Raw genomic sequence first — 22,451 nt, 5'->3', positions numbered from 1 at the left:
TCTCATATAAATCACTTTCAAAATAAATCTGGATAAATATCTATATTGGATTGAGGAGTATTCGGGCAAGCTGATGTGGGAAATTGAGGAAGGAAAATAACCATTGCACTTATGGGACGCTTTTCTGAAGATGGGGCACAAGCATATTGCTAGAACTGTACTACCTTAGAATGCCTGTTGCTAACACTAGAAAAAGCATTTCAATCAGCGGCATCAGTAGACCTCACGTCAATCAGCACATAAACGTGGCTAAGTGAACTGTACCTCTTTCATTCTTTGTTCCGTAGCTGATTCTTTACACTCGGTTTCCAGCCGGTTCTTCTGATAAGTTAATGATGTGTTTTCAAGAACAAAGCCAACTTTCTCCATGTTCAGTGTCATGCAGGTCTGGAAAGAAAATGCTGCAGCTGTTAATGCGACAATTCTTTCTCTCTTCCCCATCCCAAAACTTCCACAAATCTGCCGCTCCAGAGAACAGCTATGGCAAAAGATAAAAACTTATTCACATAGGACGGGTTTGAAAATTCCACATCACATCCTAAATTGGGAGTCAAGGGAGCGACTATTTCAGTGGTAGTGCTGTGACTTGATGTGCAACTGCTCACTATTGGATAATTACATTACGTGGGCAACTACCAATAGTGCAACGATTATTTCAGTGCACTGCCCATCTATTCAATCAGCTGGAAAACAGAGACTTAGAACGGAGGGGGAGGGAGTAAACATTAAAATGAAGCACAAAAAAGCAAATCCAAGTGTTAATAAACCATATGGAATCCTGGGCTTTATAAACATAGAGGCATAGAGTACAAAAGTCAGGAAGTTATGCTAAACCTATATAAAACACTAGTCTGACCCCAGCTGGAGTAGTGTCTCCAATTCTGGGCCCACACTTTTAAGAAGGATGTGAAGGCTTTGGAGAGGGTACAGAAGATTTACTAGAATGGTTCCAGGGATGAGGGATTACAGGAACGTGGATAGACTGGAGAAGCTGGGGTTGTTCTCCTTAGAGCAGAGAAGGCTAAAAGAAGATTTGATTGAGGTGTTTAAAATCATTCTTCTAAACTCTAGCGAATATAAGCCTAATCGACCCAATCTCTCCTCATACGTCATTCCTGCCATCCCAGGTATCAGTCTGGTGAATCTTCGCTGCACTCTCTCCATGGCAAGAACATCCTTCCTCAGATAAGGCGACCAAAACTGCACACAATACTCAAGGTGTGGTCTCACCAAGGCCCTGTACAACTGCAGCAAGACATCCTTGCTCCTGTACTCAAATCCTCTCGCTATGAAGGCCAACATACCATTTGCCTTCTTAACCGCCTGCTGCACCTGCATGCTTACCTTCAGTGACTGGTGCACAAGGACACCCAGGTCTCGTTGCACTTCCACCTTTCCCAATCTATTGCCGTTCAGTTAATAATCTGTCTTCCTGTTTTTGCCACCAAAGTGGATAACCTCGCATTTATCCACATTATACTGCATTTGCCATGCATCTGCCCAATCACCCAACCTGTCCAAATCATACTGGAGTTTCTCTGCATCCTCCTCACTGCACACACGCCCACGCAGCTTTGTGTCGTCTGCAAATTTGGAGCTATTACATCTAGTTCCCTCGTCTCGATCATTTATATATAGTTAATAGCTGGGGTCCTAGCACCGATCCCTGCGGTACCCCACTAGTCACTACCTGCCACTCGGAAAACGACCCGTTTATTCCAACCCTTTGCTTCCTGTCTGCCAACCAGTTCTCTATCCAAGTCAGTACCTTACCCCCAATCCCATGTGCTTTAACTTTACACGCTAATCTCTTATGCAGGACCTTATCGAAAGCCTTCTGAAAGTCCAAATACATCACATCCACTGGTTCTCCCTTATCTATTCTACCAGTTACATCCTCAAAAAATTCCAGTAGATTAGTCAAGCATGATTTACCTTTTGTAAATTCATGTTGACTTTGTCCGATCCTGTCACTGTTTTCCAAGTGCTCTGCCATTACATCTTTTATAACGGACTCGAGCATTTTTCCCACTACCGATGTCAGGCTTACCGGTCTATAATTCCCTGTTTTCTCTCTACCACCCTTTTTAAATAGTGGGGTTACATAGCTATCCTCCAATCCATGGGAACTGTTCCAGAGTCTATAGGATTTTGGAAGATGACCAGCAATGCATCCAATATTTCTAGGGCCACTTCCTTAAGTACCCTAGGATGTAGATTATCAGGCCCTGGGGATTTATCGGCCTTCAATCCCATCAATTTCCCTAATACCATTTCCCTACAAATACTGATTTCATTCAATTCCTCCCTCTCATTAGACCCTATGGCCTAGAAATTCAGTATAGCCACGTTTGGGGCGCTACAGCCGGGCGGCCGCGAAAGTTTGCACCCGGCGCAACTTAGCGCCACCTTCGCCAATATTCAGTTGCATCGCCCCAAGAGGTTGCTGCTGCGCTAAAACAGGCGATGCATGACTATCATTAGGCGCTAAGCCGGCGGCCCGGGGCGATACCCCCGAGGGCGGGCGCAGCGCAGGTGTGGCGAGTTGCTGATTGAAGGCAGACACTCTGGCGCCGGTGAGCTCTTAAAGGGGGAGGGTGGATTTGTTTGGCTGCCACGCCCTGCACACTGCAGCCCTGAAGCAAGGCCTGACCACTGCTGCTTGATCTGTACAACGCCCAGGACAATGGAGAAGGTCAGGGAGAGAGCGCAGCAACGGTGACCTGAGGGTGCTGGTTGGCGCAGTGGAACGCAGGCGCCATGTTCTGTTCCCTGAAGGTGGCAGGAGGCCGCTGCCCAGCGCCTATCGGAAAGCCTGGAGGGAGGTGTCAAACAGGGTGACCTCCAACAGCGTGGTTGCCAGGACTCCTGTGCAATGCCGGAAAAAGTTCAACGACCTCACTCGGGTTGTCAGGGTGAGTACCCTTTCCAGTGTCCTCCTCATCCCTGCATGTGCACCTCAGTTTATGGGCAAAGGGACTTGAAAGCCCTAATGCCCAGCCCTCATCCAGCAGCTATGGGACGGTCATGAGAATCACTTGCACATTCAGGACTTTACACACTGTCAGGGCTATTCCACCATGGGAAGCAGTGCAGACAAGATCAGGGCTTCACACTGTCAGGGCTATTCCACCATGGGAGGCAGTGCAGACAAGATCAGGGCTTCACACTGTCAGGGCTATTCCACCATGGGAGGCAGTGCAGACAAGATCAGGGCTTCACACTGTCAGGGCTATTCCACCATGGGAGGCAGTGCAGACAAGATCAGGGCTTCACACTGTCAGGGCTATTCCACCATGGGAGGCAGTGCAGACAAGATCAGGGCTTCACACTGTCAGGGCTATTCCACCATGGGAGGCAGTGCAGACAAGATCAGGGCTTCACACTGTCAGGGCTATTCCACCATGGGAGGCAGTGCAGACAAGATCAGGGCTTCACACTGTACTTAGAGGCCGTCCTTTCTCTTGCAGGGCAAGGTGGCGCACAACCGAAGGCAGCAGCGTGAGACCGGGGGAGGCCATCCTGACCTCAACCAGCTCTCCGACCTGGAGCAGCGTGTGGAGCGCATTATGTCAGGCAGGCTGATTGGCCCCGTCGCCAGTGGAGATGCCGACCCTGTTGTGGGCCCCAATGGTAAGGGCATCACCTTTTTGACCTCTCTCTTTCCACTTGCGCCTCAGAACAGCATCCTTTGCCACTGTCGGACCAATGCAGTGCATAGCAGCACTCATGCCTCCCTCGTTGCCGCCCTGTCCTCACTCTAAAGCAACTCTTGTGCCTCCCTGCTTTCAGATGGTGAATCGCCAGGTGAGGAGACGGGCCCTCAAGCTGGCACTGTGAGTGAATCGGAGGGCGAGGAGGAGGAAGAGGAAGCCGGACCATCAGTGCCACCCTCAGCCGAGGCAGTCCATGGCGATGATGGGGACACGTCTTCCCTGGAGGGGAGCAGGGGGGAAGGGTCGGAGGAGAGTGAAGCTCCGGGGCCCAGCGGGCTGCAGCAACGCGGGAGGGGTGGGGAAGCTCGGCGGCCTTCTCCCCGGAGGGTGAGTGCGGCCTCCAGTCCTGCTACGGTGAGCGCAGAGGAGGTGCGGCTCCTAGCGGAAATGGCCGCCCAGGCTGAGCGCAGGCACACTGAGCTCATGGCTGCAGTGGCAAGGATGCCTGACTCCATAGAGTCACTGGCAAGGAGTGTGCAGGAATTCGGGGCAGCACAGGCCAGGAGTCTGCAACAATTCAGTGCAGCACAGGACAGGAGTCTGCAGGACTTCGCGGCAGCACAGGCGGCTTCTAGCCAAGTGCTCAGTCGTGCCGTGCATTCACTGGCTGGTGTCATGCGGACACAGACCAGGGCCACACGGGCACTAACTGCTGCCACCCTCGCTGGATCGGCCAGGCATCGCCAGGGCACTCGCCGCGTCGCAGCAGCCCAGCAGTCTGTGCTTCAGCAAATTGCTGCGCATGCTGCAGTGCTGGCCCGTGCGAGTGCCAATGTCTCAGGCGACCAGGGAGTACCTGTGATGTCAGGTTGGCAGCATTCCTGCAGCCGAAACTGCCACTCCTCCATTGCAGCTGCCACCAGCCGCTGGACAGACTGCTGCCGCCCAAGCAGAGTTGGAGCAGTCAGCAGCCGGCCTCTCCAGGCCCAGAGCTGGTCCAGGCCGACCCCCAAGGGCATCTGCCGTCTCGCCATCTGACTCTCAGCAGCCTTCCCCCAGCCTTGCTGCAGCCACTGGGGTCCCATTGAGGAGGAGCTGCAGGGCGGGCAGGGGCCAGTCACGGATGCGAAACGCATCACCCTCGCAGGGGAAAAAGTAGAAGGTGTGGCCAAATGTTTTGTTTCACTTGTAAAGGCCGATTCTGGTGTATTTGTGTTTTTGTAAAGGCCGAGGCTGGTCTATTTGTGTTTCTGTAAAGGCTGAGACTGGTCTATTTGTGTTTTTTGGGGGGGGCTTCTCTCCATTAGTTTGTTATGTGGGAAGGGCACAGAGGTATCAAAGTAATAAATGTTCTTAAATCGCACTGTCCATGCTTTCTTTTGGAAGTCCTGGTTGCCCTGCTCGGCTGAGAGCTTGTGGAGCGGCTACATTCATCTTGTTCCATTGGCACAAGCCATTCCGAGAGGGGGCCTAGAACCGACGTGCAATAAGCCGCCGACGGGCGGCCCTTGCACTTTCTGCCTCCCTCCTGTGCTGGTCCTCCTCCTCCTCCTCTGGTGGTCCTCCAATGTCTGGTGGCAGTGGCTGAGTCCTGCGGATAGCCAGGTTGTGCAGCATGCAGCACACGACAACGAAATGGGAGACTCGCTCAGGCGAGTACTGTAGGGCTCCTCCGGAACGATCCAGACAGCGGAACCGTTGCTTCAGGACGCCGATTGTTTGCTCAATGATGTTCCTGGTTGCTTGATGGCTGTCATTGTATCCCTTTTCAGCAGGGGTGCTGGGCGCACGGAGCGGGGTCATCAGCCAGGTGCACAAAGGATAGCCTTTGTCCCCGAGAAGCCATCCTCGTGGGTGAGGCTGGGCCTGGAACATGTCTGCCACAGAAGTCTGGCGCAGGATGAAGGCATCGTGGCTGCTGCCTGGAAAGCGGGCATTGACAGCTAGGATGAGCTGCCTGTGGTCACACACCAACTGCACGTTGAGCGAATGGTAGCCCTTCCGGTTGCGGTAATCCTCGGCATTCTCTAGAGGTGCCCGCAAAGCCACATGCGTGCAGTCAATGGCGCCCTGCACCATGGGGAAGCCCGCTAATGCTGCAAAGCCCATTGCACGCTGTTGCTGGTCAATGGCCATGGAGAAGGAGATGAACTGACGTCTCCTTCTGAAAAGGGCATTGGTCACCTGGCGGATGCAGCAATGTACCGCAAACTGGGAGATGTTGGAAATGTCCCCAGTAGCGGATTGGAAGGAGCCGGTGGCATAGAAGTTGAGAGACACCGTCACCTTCACTGCCACCGACAGAGACGTCCTGCTCCTCAGCTGCGGCTGCAGATCTCCGCGAAGCAGGTGGCAGATCTCAGTGACCACCGCCCTTCGGAATCGCAGCCTCCGAACACACTGCTCGTCAGACATGTTCAGATATGAGAACTGCTGGCGGTATACCCTGGGTGGGTAAGGCCTCCTTTGCCGACGCCTGTTGCCCCTTCTCCGCCTGGCCATGACTGGCACACTCTCACGGCGTCTGAGCGTTTGAATGCAATGGAGAAGCCCAACGTTTCCACCCATTGCAGACCCCATTATATGTTTCCAATCAATGCTATGGCTCTGAAGTTAAAGACAAGTGCAAAGCTGTGGCCTGAAGCCACAAGTACCTGTGCGAGTGTTGAGCCAAACCAGAAAGCTCTCTACCTTTGTCTCTCTCCAAAGATCCGTCTCTCTCAAAGAAGGAGTGTTGCAAAATGGCTGCCATTTCTACTGCAGGAGGAGTGCCATTTAATTTGCGCCCCCCGCAGCGACTGGGAACCGTTCCCCTCTACCAGTCGCTAGGGGCGCCAGGCGCACAATAGGCCGGCGCCACTGAATTTCCGGTTTGGGGCGCACAAAGGGCGTTGCACGATGAAATGACGTCAGGATCTGCGCGTGCAGCTGAGCGCGCGCAAAGGCTTTGCGCCGCCGCTAAATCTTAACTGAAGTTGGCGAGACGCACAGATCGCGCTGCGCCTGGGCGCTAGCCGCTTAGCGCCCCACATCTCCTCCTCCTCCTAAGGCGCTAGCGGCTGGCGCAAACAACTGAATTTCTAGGCCTATGTTCCCCGACATCTCTGGGAGGTTATTTGTGTCCTCCTTTGTGAAGACAGAACCAAAGTATGTATTTAATTGGTCTGCCATTTCTTTGTTCCCCATTATAAATTCCCCTGATTCTGACTGCAAGGGACCTACGCTTGACTTCACCAATCTTTTTCTCTTCACATATCTATAGAAGCTTTTACAGTCAGTTTTATGTTCCCTGAAAGCTTACTCTCAATCTATTTTCCCCCTCTTAATTAATCCCTTTGTCCTCCTTTGCCAAATCATAAACTGCTCCCAATCCTCAGGTTTGCTGCCTTTTCTGGCCAAATTATATGTCCTCTCCTTGGATCTTATGCTATCCCTAATTTCCTTCGTTAGCCACAGTTGAGTCACCTTTTTTGTTTTATTTTTATGCCAAACAGGGATGAACAAATTCTGTAGTTCATCCTTGCGATCTTTAAATGTTTGCCATTGCCTATCCACCATCAACCCTTTAAGTAACGTTCCCCAATCCATCCTAGCCAACTCGTGCCTCATACCATCCTAGTTTCCTTTATTTAAATTCAGGACTCTAGTCTCTGAGTCAACTACTTCACTCTCCATTTTAATGAAGAATTCTATCATATTATGATCGCTCCTCCCCAAGGGGCCTCGCACAACAAGATTGCTAATTAATCCTTTCTCATTACATCACACCCAGTCTAAGATGGCCTGATCTCTAGTTGGTTCCTCGACATATTGGTCCAGGAAACCATCCCGTATACACTCTAGGAATTTCTCCTCCACAGTATTGTTACTAATTTGGTTAGCCCAATCTATATGTAGATTAAAGTCACCCATGATAACTGCTGTGCCCTTATTGCAATCGTCTCTAATTTCCCATTTAATGCCATCCCCAACCTCAGCATTACTGTTTGGGGGTCTGTATACAACTCCCACTAACGTTTTCTGCCCCTTGGTATTTCTCAGCTCTGCCCATACAGATTCCACTTCATCAGAGCTAATATCCTTCCTTACTATAGTGTTAATCTCCTCTTTAACCAGAGCTAGGGAGGGGTGAGACCATGTAAGGATTTGAAAACAAGAATGAGAATTTTAAAATCGAGGCATAGCATTCGTACACGAATACCCCGTGGGTAATTTTAAGGGCTATGTGTGTTTTTTTTTTAAAAAGGACAGAGTACAAATACATATTTGAGTATGCGGAGTTCCTTTAGGACCTCAATTTATTATTCTTTTACTAAAAAAGTACATTTGTATTTGCTCATATAGCTGAATATATTTATGAGGTTTTTTTTAAACAAAAACAAAGCAACAAAATTTCACCGAAAGCAATTTTTTCATAAACTTTTCCAGCATATTTTGCTAAAGAGAATTGCTTCAACTGAATTAAGGAGTTATGGGGGCAATTTTCTTTGTGCGAAAATACTGAATGCCACAAATTCCATTAAGACTTACCCTAAAGAGCTGTGTTAATTCAGAAACCAGTTTGCCTTTTTGAGTATAGATTGCCTTCATCTTCGCATTGGCTTTTTGCTCTTCCTGTTGAAGATTGATAGTATCCACCTCCATCTGCTTGAGACTGAGAACAAATTGTTAAATGGGAGGGTTAAACAGCAGCTCATCTGTCAATATAGAAGTAATTCTACCGCCAAGACTATCATCACTTTGTTTTGCTGCAAATGACTACGGCTGGAATATTGTTCGGGGAGGCGGGGGTCCGGGACGGGCCGGAAGCCGGAGTTTCCCGCAGGCCCTGCTGATTTTACTGGCAGGGCCCAATTTGAATGCGAGGCCTCGATTTCCCACCTGCAGCCAGCCAGCTGGAGAGGTTGGCTGGCTACGGGTGGGTAGGCCTCAGTTGCAAGGGGTCAGCAATCGGGAGGGGGGGGGTCGCGTGATTTGCCGGAGCGGCAGGCAATGGGAGGTGGTCGGGGATTGGCAGGCAAGCGGGGGGGGTGTGTGTGAGAAATCGGGGAGTAGGTGGGGGCGGAGGATCATGGCCGGCATCATCTCTTCACCACCCGCCCCCCCCCCCCCCCCCCAAACGATGATGATGGAGGCCTGAGGTGGGTGTGGTAGGGACCTTAGATGCAGGAGGTAGGTATAAAGCCGCTTGTCTCCTAGATGCAGCAGTCCCCACCTCGGTTTAACTGCCAGGTTTCACAAATTGTGTGAAACCCGTCCACAGGCAGTTAAAAACAAAATGGAGGGGAAATAGAGGCTTCCAGCCTCATTACAATATTCAAATTGAGGTAATGCCCCCTGGGAGTGGGTTGGTCGCCCGCCCCCCTGTCCCGACTCCGGCAAAACCGGAAGTGGGCGGGTTGGAGGCAGGATCAGGTCGGGATTCACATTTTTAACAACTTAACTGCCCCCACGCTCCAAATCTACCCTTTTTTGATGGGAAAATTCCGGTCTATGTATTTATAGTACACTCATGCACAATGTAGAGAGCAGACTAAAAAAACAATTCCAATCCTAGAGTCTGATTAAAGTTGCCAAAAAGCTTTCAACAGTCACCCAGTGCAATAGTTCTCCTAGTTAATCTCCTTCAGGTTCATAACTGACATGTTACTGAAAAAACAGTCACAGTCAATGCAGGATTATCAAGGGAACATTTAGAAGATGCGTCAATTGTTACTGACTCGTAAGTCATCTATGCCTCGGTTGTACCCATTATCTGAAGCTGTAACAAGTCCTCCTTCCAAAGCCACACAAACTAATAAAGCTGATTTCAGGCTTGATATACAAATTCAATGGAAACATGTTTCAGTTTTAGGGTATCTATCGGCACGTGCTACAGAATGCATTAAGAGCAGAAAACGTTTGGTTGATGAAGCCAGTTTCAAACAGCATTTAATTCCAGCTACTAAAGTCTGATGCCATCGTTTGCAGAATTCAAGGTTTATTTTGCACTGATGTTGTACAATTCAAGGTAGGTACATATTCCTTCCAATTGTATTTGGAGGCAGTCTTGTATCAAAGAACAGCAAACCCAGAATTATAAGAATATGAAGCACAGTCACCCAAGGTGTGTGACAAATGAATATAAAATACAATTTATGTGGTCATGCCCAGAAGAAAATCAAGCTTTTTAAGAACTTCTTTGATCTGAAATTACAGCAGTGAAGTCATCACATTAATGCTATCATATGATAAAAATGTTCCCAAAGTGTAACAAAGAGTTTTAAGCAGCCACTTGGAAATCTTAGACTTTCCACTCTAAGAATATTCAAATGTTAGAGTGTGACCTCTTCCCATCCCAATACAAAAAATTAAATGGGGCACATTTTTCCACATGCAAAGTTGAAGGTGTAGAAATTCATCTCGGGCGGTATCGGATCAGCAGCTCGTTATACACAGCACCCGATATTCAGTTCCAGTGCAGTCAATGGAATTAAATATCAGGCGCTGTGTAAAATGTGCGGCCGATCTGAGTGTGTCCATTTTGCGCTGCTGCCAGAGACGAATTTCTACCCCAAAGAATTCTTCTCACTAAACTGTTAATGGAATAGTTTTTCTTTAACTTTACACAAAGAAAATATACTCCAGGATGTACTCGTTTATATTCCCCTGCCACTTGTCTCTCGGTAGATTTCATCAGGGTAATAAAACTTCATCCTCACAAATCAGCCCTTCATAAATATCTACCCAGAAATTTGGCTTAACTCAATCAAGTTTGTTTTGTTGGACTGGGACAAATGTCAGTTTGCTGAGCAGAGTTTTAAAAAAATATTTCGGACTTTGTACGCTGCCTCCCTTCTTTGCACAAAACGTGAACGAACATCATTAGGATATTGACTACATGGAGACGCGTGGTTGGAGACAGGTTATGGAAAACAGCAGCCATAGAATAAAATCTGGAGGCACTGAGAGACCGAGCCCATACCTGTCGTTTTTTGTGCGGATTTTTTGTTCTAGTTGTCTTCTCTTGCTCTTCATCTCCAAAAGTTCTTTCTTTTTTGTCCTCAGTTCATTATCTTTACGCTCGAGATGTCTCTGTTTCTCGGAAAATTCAGCAATGCGTGATTCTACTGCATTCAGATTTGCGGTTACTTCCTGTGAATGAAGCACAAGTCTGGTTCATAATATTCTGCAGTCTTATGTAACTACCTTTGATTCCTCATTCTCTGAATGCAGTTCAACTTTCTCATTCAAATGAAAAGGCAGCTGTCTAAATGGAGGAATGGTGTGGAGATGCACCTGACGAAGGAGCAGCGCTCTGAAAGCTTGTGATTTCAAATAAAGCTGTTGGACTATAACCTGGTGTTGTGTGACTTCTTATAAATGGAGGAAAACCACATGACACGATGGGCCTCTTTCTGTGCTGTATAACTCTATGACTAGGACTCTGTGACTCAATGACACTGTACCATTAGAGTCCCGCTCCTTGCAGTAGCCATATCAGCACATAATTGGTCCACTGTATACAAGATACAAGTTCTTCCAACAAGTTAAGGCGCACATTATATGCGAGCTGAAGGGTGCAGGAAAAGTCTAACTGATGGCGCGTGCTGGGAGATGCCCCGCTCCAGCAATATTTGACCCATAGAATGGATTGACACCTGAGCACTCAAGTGTGACAAGATGCCACCTTCTCCCAATAGCCCAAAATGTTTTGAGATTGTTTGTACTGACCCTCCCAAACTAACTCTTTCATTCGTCACTGTAACCAGCCTGGTTCCAGGCTGATAACTCACCGTTGAGAAAAACATGTTGAATCTCATAGGGCAGAAATATTAAGTGTTAGAAATCTAGCTTGGGCAACCCAGGCAAAATCCAACTTCCCACATCTTGGAAACAAACATTTGAATCAAGCAGTAATAAATATTTGAGTAGTCTACCAGGTAAGGTAGCAGAGTCAAAAGCATTAGGAGAGTTCAACCTGCAGCTGGGCTAAAGGCTAGGTGAGTCAGATTGTTAAGAGTGATGAGCTTCTGAATGGCCATTTCCAGTTCTGGGCTTTTCCAAATGTTCGAACATATTAAAATAATATCAAACAGTCAGATACAAAAATCTTGCATCATTAGTCAAAATAGTGAATCAGTTGGTAGCAAGTGGGGGCTGGAATTGGATTTCACCAAAGGAATCCAACTTTTTCCTGTAACAAATATACAACATGGCAATCAAGGTTTTTTTTTACCCATACTTTGTAATTTACCAGTATTTTGTGTCTGGTGTTCCTCCAGTTGCAAGTAATGCCTGAACTGTAAAACGTGAAAGCATAAGGGCGGATTTTGCAGTAGGAATTCAAGTGTAAATCAGACAGCAACCTCTGGCGTCCGCAGTTAAATGCGGAAATCAGGAAGTTGCTGTCCGAGGTGCCCTGCTCCTCTAGAAGCTGCACAATAACAGTATCTTACCGAGACCCAGCAGTGAAACACATGAAAGGACGTGAAGTTGTTGTACTTAAGTGATAGATACCCACTAAACTCACCAAAAGAGTCAGGGCTTGTCCATTCCAGTGTAAGTAAATCTTTAACGGCGTGATAAGTCTTAATTACTGCCAAACAACCATTCTGGCACTGAAAATTAGCTTTAACAAGTGTGATGTCTCATCCAGTCAGATTTTAATTAATGTTGGAGATTTAAAAAAAATTAAACATTTTCATTCTGTCTCAGTCTTAACTCCATCTTTCTTTTCCTCTCTTTATTTCGCTTTCTGTACATGATTTGACATTGAATTAAACTGAGAGTTGCTGGTTCAGAATCTGCACTGCTCATTAATGATTCTTCAACCTGACTGGTTAAGGAGATACAGTTACTTGTCCTATTCATAGGCCTGCGATCCCCTATAGAATGTGCTGCACCATTTTGGCTCTCTAATTTACAGAAAGTTCCAGTGCAAAATCCTATAGAAAGTCAGTGGGCAAGTGCAAGTGTAATGAATGTTCATTCGCTGCTGACTGCAAAATTTGGCTTATAGTGTAGAAAAGAAACATGGAACTAGCAACAATACAGTATGGCAAGACTGAAAACTCAAGTATTCAACTCAGTTGAACTTTCCCCACAATTTTCTAGATTTCTATCAGTAATTTACATTTAGCATGATCAGCTGGTTATCTTGAGCAAGATTTTCCTCCTTGGGACGCTACTCCAGGCCCACAGTCACCTTCCACGTAGCAGTCCCTTTGGAAGCAGCAGCAGCAGCTAGGGCGAGCTGGTGTGGAAATAAGCCAGAGACCTGGGCTTCACCCTCCTGCCAGCATTTAAACACGGTGAGCAGGAAATGGGTGGCCAGCGGTAGTCTCAGCGAGGGCAGGATAACCCAGGTCACGGCAGTGAGGTGGCAGTAAGCCTCACTGCCAGGTTTTGCCTGATTCTCATCGCTGTCCCATCTCATTTCCAGAGGAGAATCCAGTCCTTTATATCCCAAGTAATGCATCAGAGGATATTTGGTGGCAATACAAACAGGCAGTTGTGGTTCTACTGACTGTCCTAACCACACTTAAACTGGGGAAAAGCAGAGCTCCATATTTGTACTTAAGATTGTGCATTGCAGTTCTGACCCTCTGGTTTTCGGCTATAAATAAAACCGCTCATGTTGGGAAAGAGTCAGTAGGTGCAATAGTCAGTTCTTCTCTGATCTTAGAAATTTCCGACATTACAACAGTGACTACACTTCAAAAGTACTTCATTGTCTGTAAAGCGCTTTGAGACGTCCGGAGATCGTGAAAGGCGCTATATAAATGCAAGTTCTTTCCTTATATTAGAAATTCTAAACGTTACAGCAAGATGTCTCAGCACTTTAAAAAACTTTGTTATACAAGATAGTAATGGCACCTTCACACCGCTCCAGCTACACTGCAGCCAACATACAAGGGCAGTGCAAAGTCACCTCACCAAATGGTTTCACTACCCAATATCAAGTTGCCAATCTTGAAGAAATTAGCATTACAGGACACAGTGGCATTGGTTATAAGAAATATGAGCAGGAGTAGGCCATACGGCCCCTCGAGCCTGCTCCGCCATTCAATAAGATCATGGCTGAACTTTTACATTAACTCCACTTTCCCGCATTATCCCCATATCCCTCAATTCCCTTAGTGCCCAAAAATCTATCAATCGCAGCCTTGAATATACTCATCGATTGAGCATCCACGACCCTCTGGGGTAGAGAATTCCAAAGACTCCCAACCTTCTGAGCGAAGAAATTTATCATCTCAGTCCTGAATGGCCGACCCCTTATCCTGAGACTATGCCCCCTAGGTTTAGACTCTCCAGCCAGGGGAAACAGCCTCTCAGCAGCTAACCTGTCGCGTCCTCTACAAAAGACTAACATACCAAGACCTAATAACTGGAGCATTAGGTGCCTGGGATCCACACTATCCTGACCACGAAACAGTATTATGATTTTTTCCCCCCCTTCCATATGCATACCAAAAGATAATTGTATAAAAACTTACTTTCAATTCATCCTCCAATCGTCTTCTTTCCTCTACATCCACTTGAACAGTGAGAAACTGTGCATTTCTTAATGGAGTATTGCTTGAAATGATTTTATTTGAGTAAATGGATTTCTTTATACTGTATCGCTCGTTTTCTGTGTAGAGCTGACGCAGTTGCGTTTCTCTTATTACCTGTAGAAAATCAACAATGTTGTTATAGTACTGTACAGGGTAATGAGTACTGTTAGCAAATCAGCATAGTCTACTCCACTTCCAGCTAGAGTACATTCCTTACAGGTTTATTCCAATTAAATAGGTTAGGGAAGACCAGGGGTCATAAATTTAAGTTGTACAAGGCCAGTTCTAGGTTAGATGTCAGGAGGTGGTTCTTTTCCCAGAGAATAGTGGACCTCTGGATCAGGCTACTATCTTGTGCAGTAGACGCTGATTCGCCAAATTCCTTCAAGTTAGAGCTGGACCTGTTTCTGGCTGGGGTGAACATCACCTCTTACAGAAGGTAGGTGCTGCAGGGAATTCAGAGCCAGTGAGATCTCCTGGACTAGTTTTATTCACCTAGATGGTCATAGAGTCAGAGTCATAATGGCACAGGAGGCCATTCGGCCCATCGAGTCTGTGCCGGCTCTCTGTAGAGCCAATCCAGTCAGTCCCATTGCCCCTCTCTATCCCCGTAGCCCTGCAAGTTTATTTCCCTCAAGTGCCTATCCAGTCTCCCCTTGAAAACATTGAGGGGGAAAAATTCAGTATCAGCCGTGCGCAAAGTTTAGCGCCTGGCGCTAATTATCGCCTCCGACGGCAAACTTGGCTTTTATCGCCCCTGGAGGTGATTGGAGCGCTAAATCAGGCGCTTCACACCTGTCTTAAGGCGCAAAGGCCGAGGAGCAAGGCGCTACCTCAGAGCGCTGGCAAAGCAAGGAAGGGCAAATCAAAATGAACCTGCAAAGTGCTGTTCAGTACCCAAAACTCCTTCACACAGCATTGAATCTCTCCAGAAGTGTCTCTCTCAGAATGCGTGGTGCAAAAATGTTACCAACAAAAAAAGGCAGGAAGCAGTCGCCTTTAAATAGCGCTCCCCCATTCCATTTCCGACTGCAAAACGCTCCCCTCAACCTGTCGTTGCTAGTGGCAGGCGGCGCCACTCAATATCCGGTCCGGGGCGCTACGCACTCGACTGACGTCACGATTTGCCGGTGCAGGAGATCGTGACGGTAGTGTTTAGCGCCGCCACAACATGTCTAGTTAATTTCACGAGCGGCGCAAACATCGCCGCGCCCGGGCGCTAGTTGCTTTGCGCCCCATTAGCGCCCCCTTAAGGCGCTAACGGGAGGCACAAACAACTGAATTCCCCCCGAGTGTCATCGCTTCCACCACTTCTGTCGGCAGCAAATTCCAGGTCATCACCACTCGCTGTGTAAAAAAGTTTTTCCTCACATCCCCCCTGTATCTCTTGCCCAAAACCTTAAATCTGTGTCCCCTAGTCCTTGTACCATCAACTAGTGGGAACAGCCTTTCCCCATCTAGCCTATCCAAACCCATCATAATCTTGTACACCTCTATCAAATCACCCCTCAACCTCCTTTGCTCTAATGAAAACAAATTCAGCTTCTCCAACCTGTCCTTGTAGCTAAGATCCCCCATCCCCGGAACCATTCTGGTAAATCTCCTCTGCACCCTCTCAAGGGCCTTCACATCCTTCCTTAAGTGTGGTGACCAGAACTGGACGCAATACTCCAGTTGTGGCCTAACCAGTGCTTTATAAAGATTCAGCATAACTTCTCTACTTTTGTACTCAATACCTCTATTTATGAAGCCCAAGATCCCATATGCTTTGTTAACCACTCTCAATATATCCTGCCACCTTCAGGGACCTATGCTCATTAACTCCCAGGTCCCTCTGTCCCTGCACACTCTTTAAACTGTGTCATTATGTGTATATTGCCTCTCCCTGTTCCTTCTGCCAAAATGCATCACCTCTAGGGTTGCAAAGGGGTGGAAAGTTTCCGGTAAATTTCCGGAAATTTTCCACGGGAAGTTTAGCTTGGGAATTTTGCCCAAAAAAGCACATGCTAGCATAATATTGTTTTTTTTGTATTTCTTTCTTTTTTTTCCCCCCCACAGGTCCTCTCTTAAAATTACTAACAGAGATGGAATCTTAATTATTAAGGAATTTCTTAATCAATATGTTTATCTTCTTACTTGGCTTGTTTTAATAATTACAAGTTTTGTGTGTGACTGTGAACAAATGTGTCCTGATTGGTTGGATGAGTGGATGAGCGATTAGCTCCCTCTATTTGTAATATTTGCATATCGAATTGTGATTGGCCTGCAGGCATCTGTAAGACTGCTATAGTTTTTTTTAAGATCCAGGTTAAGGGTCCTGAGGGAAGTCATTTTGTTTTCTGCTGATGTTGTGACGATGCAGTAAGTAAATCAGACTTTATACCAAATAAACCAGTTACTTGTTGAACTCTGTTGTCCTTCAATTTAAAATATACAAAATAATACACTATTGGTGATGTAGCGTCGTGTGTGTACAGGTCATGCTTCCATCACATGGAGCATCAGCAAAAATGTACTCACCCTGTTGCAATCGTGCTGATCGACCGCAGTTCGACACAGAGATGAATGCCCTTTATTTCTCTGCATAGAACAATGCCACGTTTACCGTCGGATGTGTGGAAGCATTTTACCCCAGGCATTAAAGATGGAAAGACTGTGTACATGTGCAAACACTGTAGAAAGCCATATGTAAAGAATGCCACAAAGATGCAGCAACATTTATCCAAATGCAACAACTTCACTCAAAGCTCACAGCAGTCAGCCCAGAGTTCCTCTGCTTCCATTCAAGAAGATGATGGTTCTCATTCAGCATCAGGCTCCTTATCATCAGCAACTCCTGGCCCACTTGGAAGGTTCTTTGATACAATGGATAACCATAGCCAGAAGAATGCAGATGAGTGCCTTGCTCGAGCTGTATATGCAACAGGCTCACCCCTCATGCTCACAGCCAATGTGTACTGGAAGAGATTTTTCAATGTTATTCGCCCTGCATACTGTCCTCCCACCAGACATGCTTTGTCTACTTATTTGCTGGAGGCTGAGTATAACAGAGTCCAAGGAAAGCTCAAAGAAACGACAGCGAGCACAGACACGAAGGACAACAGGCACATACATTGCTGATGAGCTGAAAGCGGTCATCAACGATCTTGGATCACAAAAGGTCTTTGCAGTAGTTACTGACAATGCTGCGAATATGAAGGCTGCTTGGGCTCAAGTGGAGGAGGCCTACCCTCATATTACGTCTATTGGGTGCGCAGCTCATGGGCTTAACCTGCTCCTCAAGGACATCATGGGTTTGAGAACCATGGAAGCACTGTACAAGAGAGCCAAGCAAGTTGTTAAGTATGTCAGGGGAAAACAGGTAGTTGCAGCAACCTACAACTCCAAGCAAATGACAAAGAACAAGAACACCACACTGAAGCTGCCCAACAACACTAGATGGGGTGGTGTTGTCATAATGTACAACAGCCTTCTGGAGGGTAAGGAGTCACTGCAAGAAATGGCAATATCCCAGTCTGGGGATATGGAAACCACCATCAAGAAAATACTGCTGGATGATGTGTTTTGGGAGAGAGTGGTTAGCAGCCTTAAACTACTCTCACCAGTAGCATCTGCAATTGCTCAGATTGAAGGAGATGACGCTGTCTTGTCAGATGTTCTCAGGCTTTTTACTGATTTAAAAGAACAAATCAGCATGGCCCTACCCACATCCCTGCTGCTCAAAGCAGAGAAGGCAATTGTTCAATTCATACAGGCCCGTCAAGAATTTTGTGTCAAGCCGATTCATGCTGCAGCATACATGCTGGACCCAAAGCATGTTGGGAGACCAATACTTTCTGGAGAACAGATCAACAGCGCTTACAGTGTGATTTCTACCCTCTCACACCATCTCAATCTGGATGTGGGCAAAGTTCTGGGAAGTCTGGCAAAGTTCTCTACCAAGCAAGGTCTTTGGAATGGGGATGGGATATGGGAATCATGCAAGCATATCAGTGCACATACCTGGTGGAAGGGACTTTGTGCATCTGAGGCCCTGTCACCTATTGCATCGGTGATACTCCAAATCCCACCTTCATCAGCGGCCTCTGAACGAAACTGGTAACTTTTTGGGAATACGCATACAAAGGTGCGCAACAGGCTGACTAACGAGAGTGGAGAAACTGGTGGCTATCCGGGCGAACCTACAACTTATTGAGCCAGATACAGAAGTGTCCACCACACAGCTAGACACTGACACAGAGGAGGAAATGGACACGTCAGAGCCAGAGTCAGAGAATCAGGAGGAGCAATGAGGAGTAGAAGACTCATGAGTAGAAGACCCAAAGGGACAAAATAAGGACAAATTACAGGCTAAATAAGCTGACGCTCTTTTTATTTTATTTTAGATGGGTCTTTTTTGTGGGGGTTCAATAAAGTTCAAAATTATAACCTAAATAAAGTTTTGAAAGCCTGTTTTTATTTGTATGGAACAGTATGTCTATTTTGACGACAAAGATAATATAAGGGTCAGAGACAAAAACCATCAGTGTGCAAAAAAACTCAAAATTCCCATAAATTCCCATGGAAAGTTTCCTCTTTTAAAAATTCCCAGAATTTTGCAACCCTAATCACCTCACTTCTCTGTATTAAATTCCATCTGCCACTTGTCTGCCCATTCTGCTAGCCTTTCTATGTCCTGTTGCAGTCGATTGATATCATCACTGTTTGCCACACCCCCAAGTTTGGTGTCATCGGCAAATTTAGAAATTCTACTGTGTATTCCAATATCCAGGTCATTTATATATATCAAAAAAAGCAGTGGCCCCAACACTGACCCTTGGGGAACACCACTGTCTACCATCCTCTAGTCTGAAAAACAGCCATTTACCACAACTCGCTATTTTCTGTCCTTAAGCCAATTTCTTATCCAAGTTGCCACTGACCCACCTATTCCATGAGCCTTGGAGAGGAATTTCCCAGATCTCGCCAACCGCCCCCCCCCCCCAAAAAAAAATTGGCCTGGGTTTTTTATCTGGCTTTTCACCTCGCCCAGGAGATCGCATGATTTCAGGTGGGGTGGAGAGTGTATATATCGTGATACACAAGGTACCGCAATTGTGTGGGACAGGCTCGATGGACCAGAGGGTCTTTACCAATGTTCTCTTTAAGCTATGTTTCTGCACAGCCGGCTAACCAGCTCTTGAATGTACAAACTGTGCATATGTGGATTTTTGAAGGGGCCACACGGCCCAAAAAAAATTAGAGGGGACATTGGTCTTTACCTATCCATCATTGTTCGTATGTTCATACGCCATGTAGAGCAACATTCTGGTTTAATCAAAACTACAAAAAATGTCTGAAAATAAAATCCTGTCTCTTGACCAGTATTCTCTTTCTGAAATTTGAAAAATGTTTTAGCACAGCATGCAAACAATTAAACATATACAAGGCTTAAAATAAAATTGTGCAACTAGAACTGATACAGATCAAGGGAATACAATCAATCATCCCAAACTTTCTCCAACATCTGTGAACAGTAATCTACTTGATTACTATAAAGATTTGCCAGCATTTATCTAATGTTGCTTAAAGAAAAGGGACTTGTGCTAATTCAGCCCTTTGTTTGTATATTTAATAGCTTGCTGGGAGTCTAGGATCGTTCCTGACGACTGGAGGGTGGCTCAAAGTTGTACCGATATTCAAAAAGAGCAGCAAGGTCAGAACTGGGAAATTATAAACCCATTAGCTTGACGTCAGTTATAGGAAAGTTGCTAGAAGGGATCATTATACCCTCTACACCCACCTTTTCAGAGAAGGGGTTATTATGAAGAAGCAACATGCCTGCTGGAAAAAAAGGTATTATCTTACCAACCTGGTTAAATTGTGCGAAGATGCTACCAGGTTGATGGATGGATGTTGTATATTTTCAGAAAGCTTGCGACAAGATATCACGCAATAGGTTACGATACAAGACATAGTCCCGTGGGAGTGGAGGGAAGATCCTTGGGTGGATATGGAATTGGCTTCATTCTCACGGATAGAGGGTGGTCATTAATGGTAGTGGCACACATGTAAACTGGTTACGAGTGGAGACGCACAGAGATCGGTGTTAAGACCATTACTCTTCATGATTTATATCAGTGATGTGGATGAGGTTATTGGGGATACTGTCCGTGAGTTTGTGGATGCATGAAGGTCTATGTTGGTGTCAGAGCCCTTGAGGGGGAAAGAAAAATTACAATCTGATCTAGATGCGATGGGAGAAATAGGCCTGTATCCGACAAATGACATTTAATGTAGTGCAATGTATCTGGACAGGGCTAATGACAAGCATGTGTATACCATGCCAGGCTCCAAATTGAAGACTGTTAAGAGAGAGAGAGAGAGAGAGAGAGAGAGGGAGAGGGAGGTCTGGGTGTTACACAGTGCAAGAGTCTCTAAAGGTCCATGACCAGAGCTGAGAGAGTATAGTGAAGATAAGATTAGGATGCATAGCTAGGGTGCTCCATTACAATACAAAAAATCACCAAAGTGTCCTTGTACAAAACCTTGATTAGGCCCCATCTAGAATACTGTGCCCCATTTTGGACCCTTCACATGGTGGGAGATAGAAAAGGTTCAGAGGAGGGCCACTAGATTCATACGTAGTCTAAAAACCCTTAGCTATCAGGATACATGTGGGGAGTTTTTTTTTAATGTAGACTTTGGGGAGACTTAATCAGCACAGCCACAATGAGCCAAATGGCCGCCTTCTGTGCTGTATCATTCGATTCTATGATTTAAAATGATGGAAGGGTCTAGACTGTGGACAAATGATTTGAATTAGATAAGTTAGAACGAGAGGACATGCGCACAAGTTACGCAAGCTAGAACTAGGTTTGATGTCAGGGGGTTTATCTTTCCCCAGAGTCATTTTCCTTTGGAATTAATTACCAGCTCTTGCAGTGGGTGCAGGCTTGTTGCAAACATTGAAAAGGGAGCCGGACAAGTTCCTGGTGGAGGCTGATATTGCTGCATATAAAAAGGTAGGTGGGGATGTTGGCCAATGCACCTCGTGGTTATTGTTATCCCTAAACTTGGTTTTAATCACCTTCAGGGGTCAGAGAGGAATTAACCAGAATTAAAGATGTGCTTGCACTAGAGGGTACAGAGGAGATTTACGAGGATGTTGTTTGGACGGGAGAATTTTTAGCTATGAGGAAAGATTGGATAGGCTGGGGTTGTTTTCTCTGGAACAGTGGAGCCTGAGGGGAGATTTAACTGAGGTGTATAAAATTATGAGGGGCCTAAATACAGTGGATAGGAAGGACCTATATTTCCCTAGCAGAGGGGTCATAACCAGGGGGCATAGATTTAAAGTAATTGGTAGAAAGATTAGAGGGGAGTCGAGGAGAAATGTTTTCACCCAGAGGGTGGTGGGGGTCTGGAACTCTTTGCCTGAAAGGGCGGTAGCGGCAGAAACCCTCATCACAGGGCTACGAACCAAGAGCTGGAAAGTGGGATTAGGCTGGATAGCTCTTTTTCAGCTGGCACAGTTATGATGGGCTAAATAGCCTCCTTCTGTGCCGTAAATTTCTATGACTATGAATTCCCCCCCCCCCCACTCCCCAGAAACTACATGGCTGCTAGTGGGTGGTGAGTATTGGAGGGTCACATTGCCTAGGATGAATGGGACAGATGCGATGGACCGGCTAGTCTTTTGATGGCCGTTAAAAATAAAGGTCAATTAAAAACGCCTACCTTTTCAATCATCAATTTAGTCCTTGCAGTCCCTATGGGAACATCATAAACTCTGTACTGCTCGCACAGATAACTCATTACAGGTTCCGGTGCATCAATCAGCTCTCGCAAATAGGATACAAAGCCATAATTTCTATCAAAAAAAGGATAGGTTACTGCTGTTAAATGGGAAGCAAAATATTGAAAATTAAGGTTTACAAATGATGAGAAATGGGCAAGGGAAATCGATCATGTAAATTACACATGAAACTTTTACTTTTGTTATGAAAGGCAAAAATGATCTGCCCAACTAGTAGTAATGATTGCTGCCATGTTAACAGTCCAGATTAATAAAACTATACAGTTAAGCAGTATGAACGTATCAAATTTCCCAATTATTTTCACCATTACATTAAACAGGATTACAAAATGAAAGAAAGAAAAATGGATAGCAAAGCAGAGCAAATTATTTCCAGTTAAATACCCAATGATACTCATGTATTGTAATGTGTTAAGTGTCAGCTGTGGCTCAGTTAGTAGCACCCTCGCCTCTAAG

General features: G+C 46.2%; 1 protein-coding gene across 1 annotated transcript in view; it reads right to left on the bottom strand.

Moving 5' to 3' along the window:
- The window catches only part of smc5 (structural maintenance of chromosomes 5), a 104,539-nt gene that overhangs the window by 17,898 nt on the left and 64,190 nt on the right, over window positions 1-22,451 (bottom strand). Inside the window, 5 exon segments of the mRNA XM_085992358.1 lie at window positions 265-387; window positions 8,187-8,310; window positions 10,621-10,790; window positions 14,138-14,311; window positions 21,917-22,049. Of these exon segments, the coding sequence (XP_085848484.1) occupies window positions 265-387; window positions 8,187-8,310; window positions 10,621-10,790; window positions 14,138-14,311; window positions 21,917-22,049 (724 nt within the window).

Source organism: Somniosus microcephalus, chromosome 1 (assembly GCF_052327205.1).
Source record: "Somniosus microcephalus isolate GS21.2 chromosome 1, FLI_Smic_1.0, whole genome shotgun sequence".
In the NCBI taxonomy this organism is placed as follows: Eukaryota; Metazoa; Chordata; class Chondrichthyes; order Squaliformes; family Somniosidae; genus Somniosus; species Somniosus microcephalus.
This window is presented reverse-complemented; position numbering and strand designations above follow the sequence as displayed.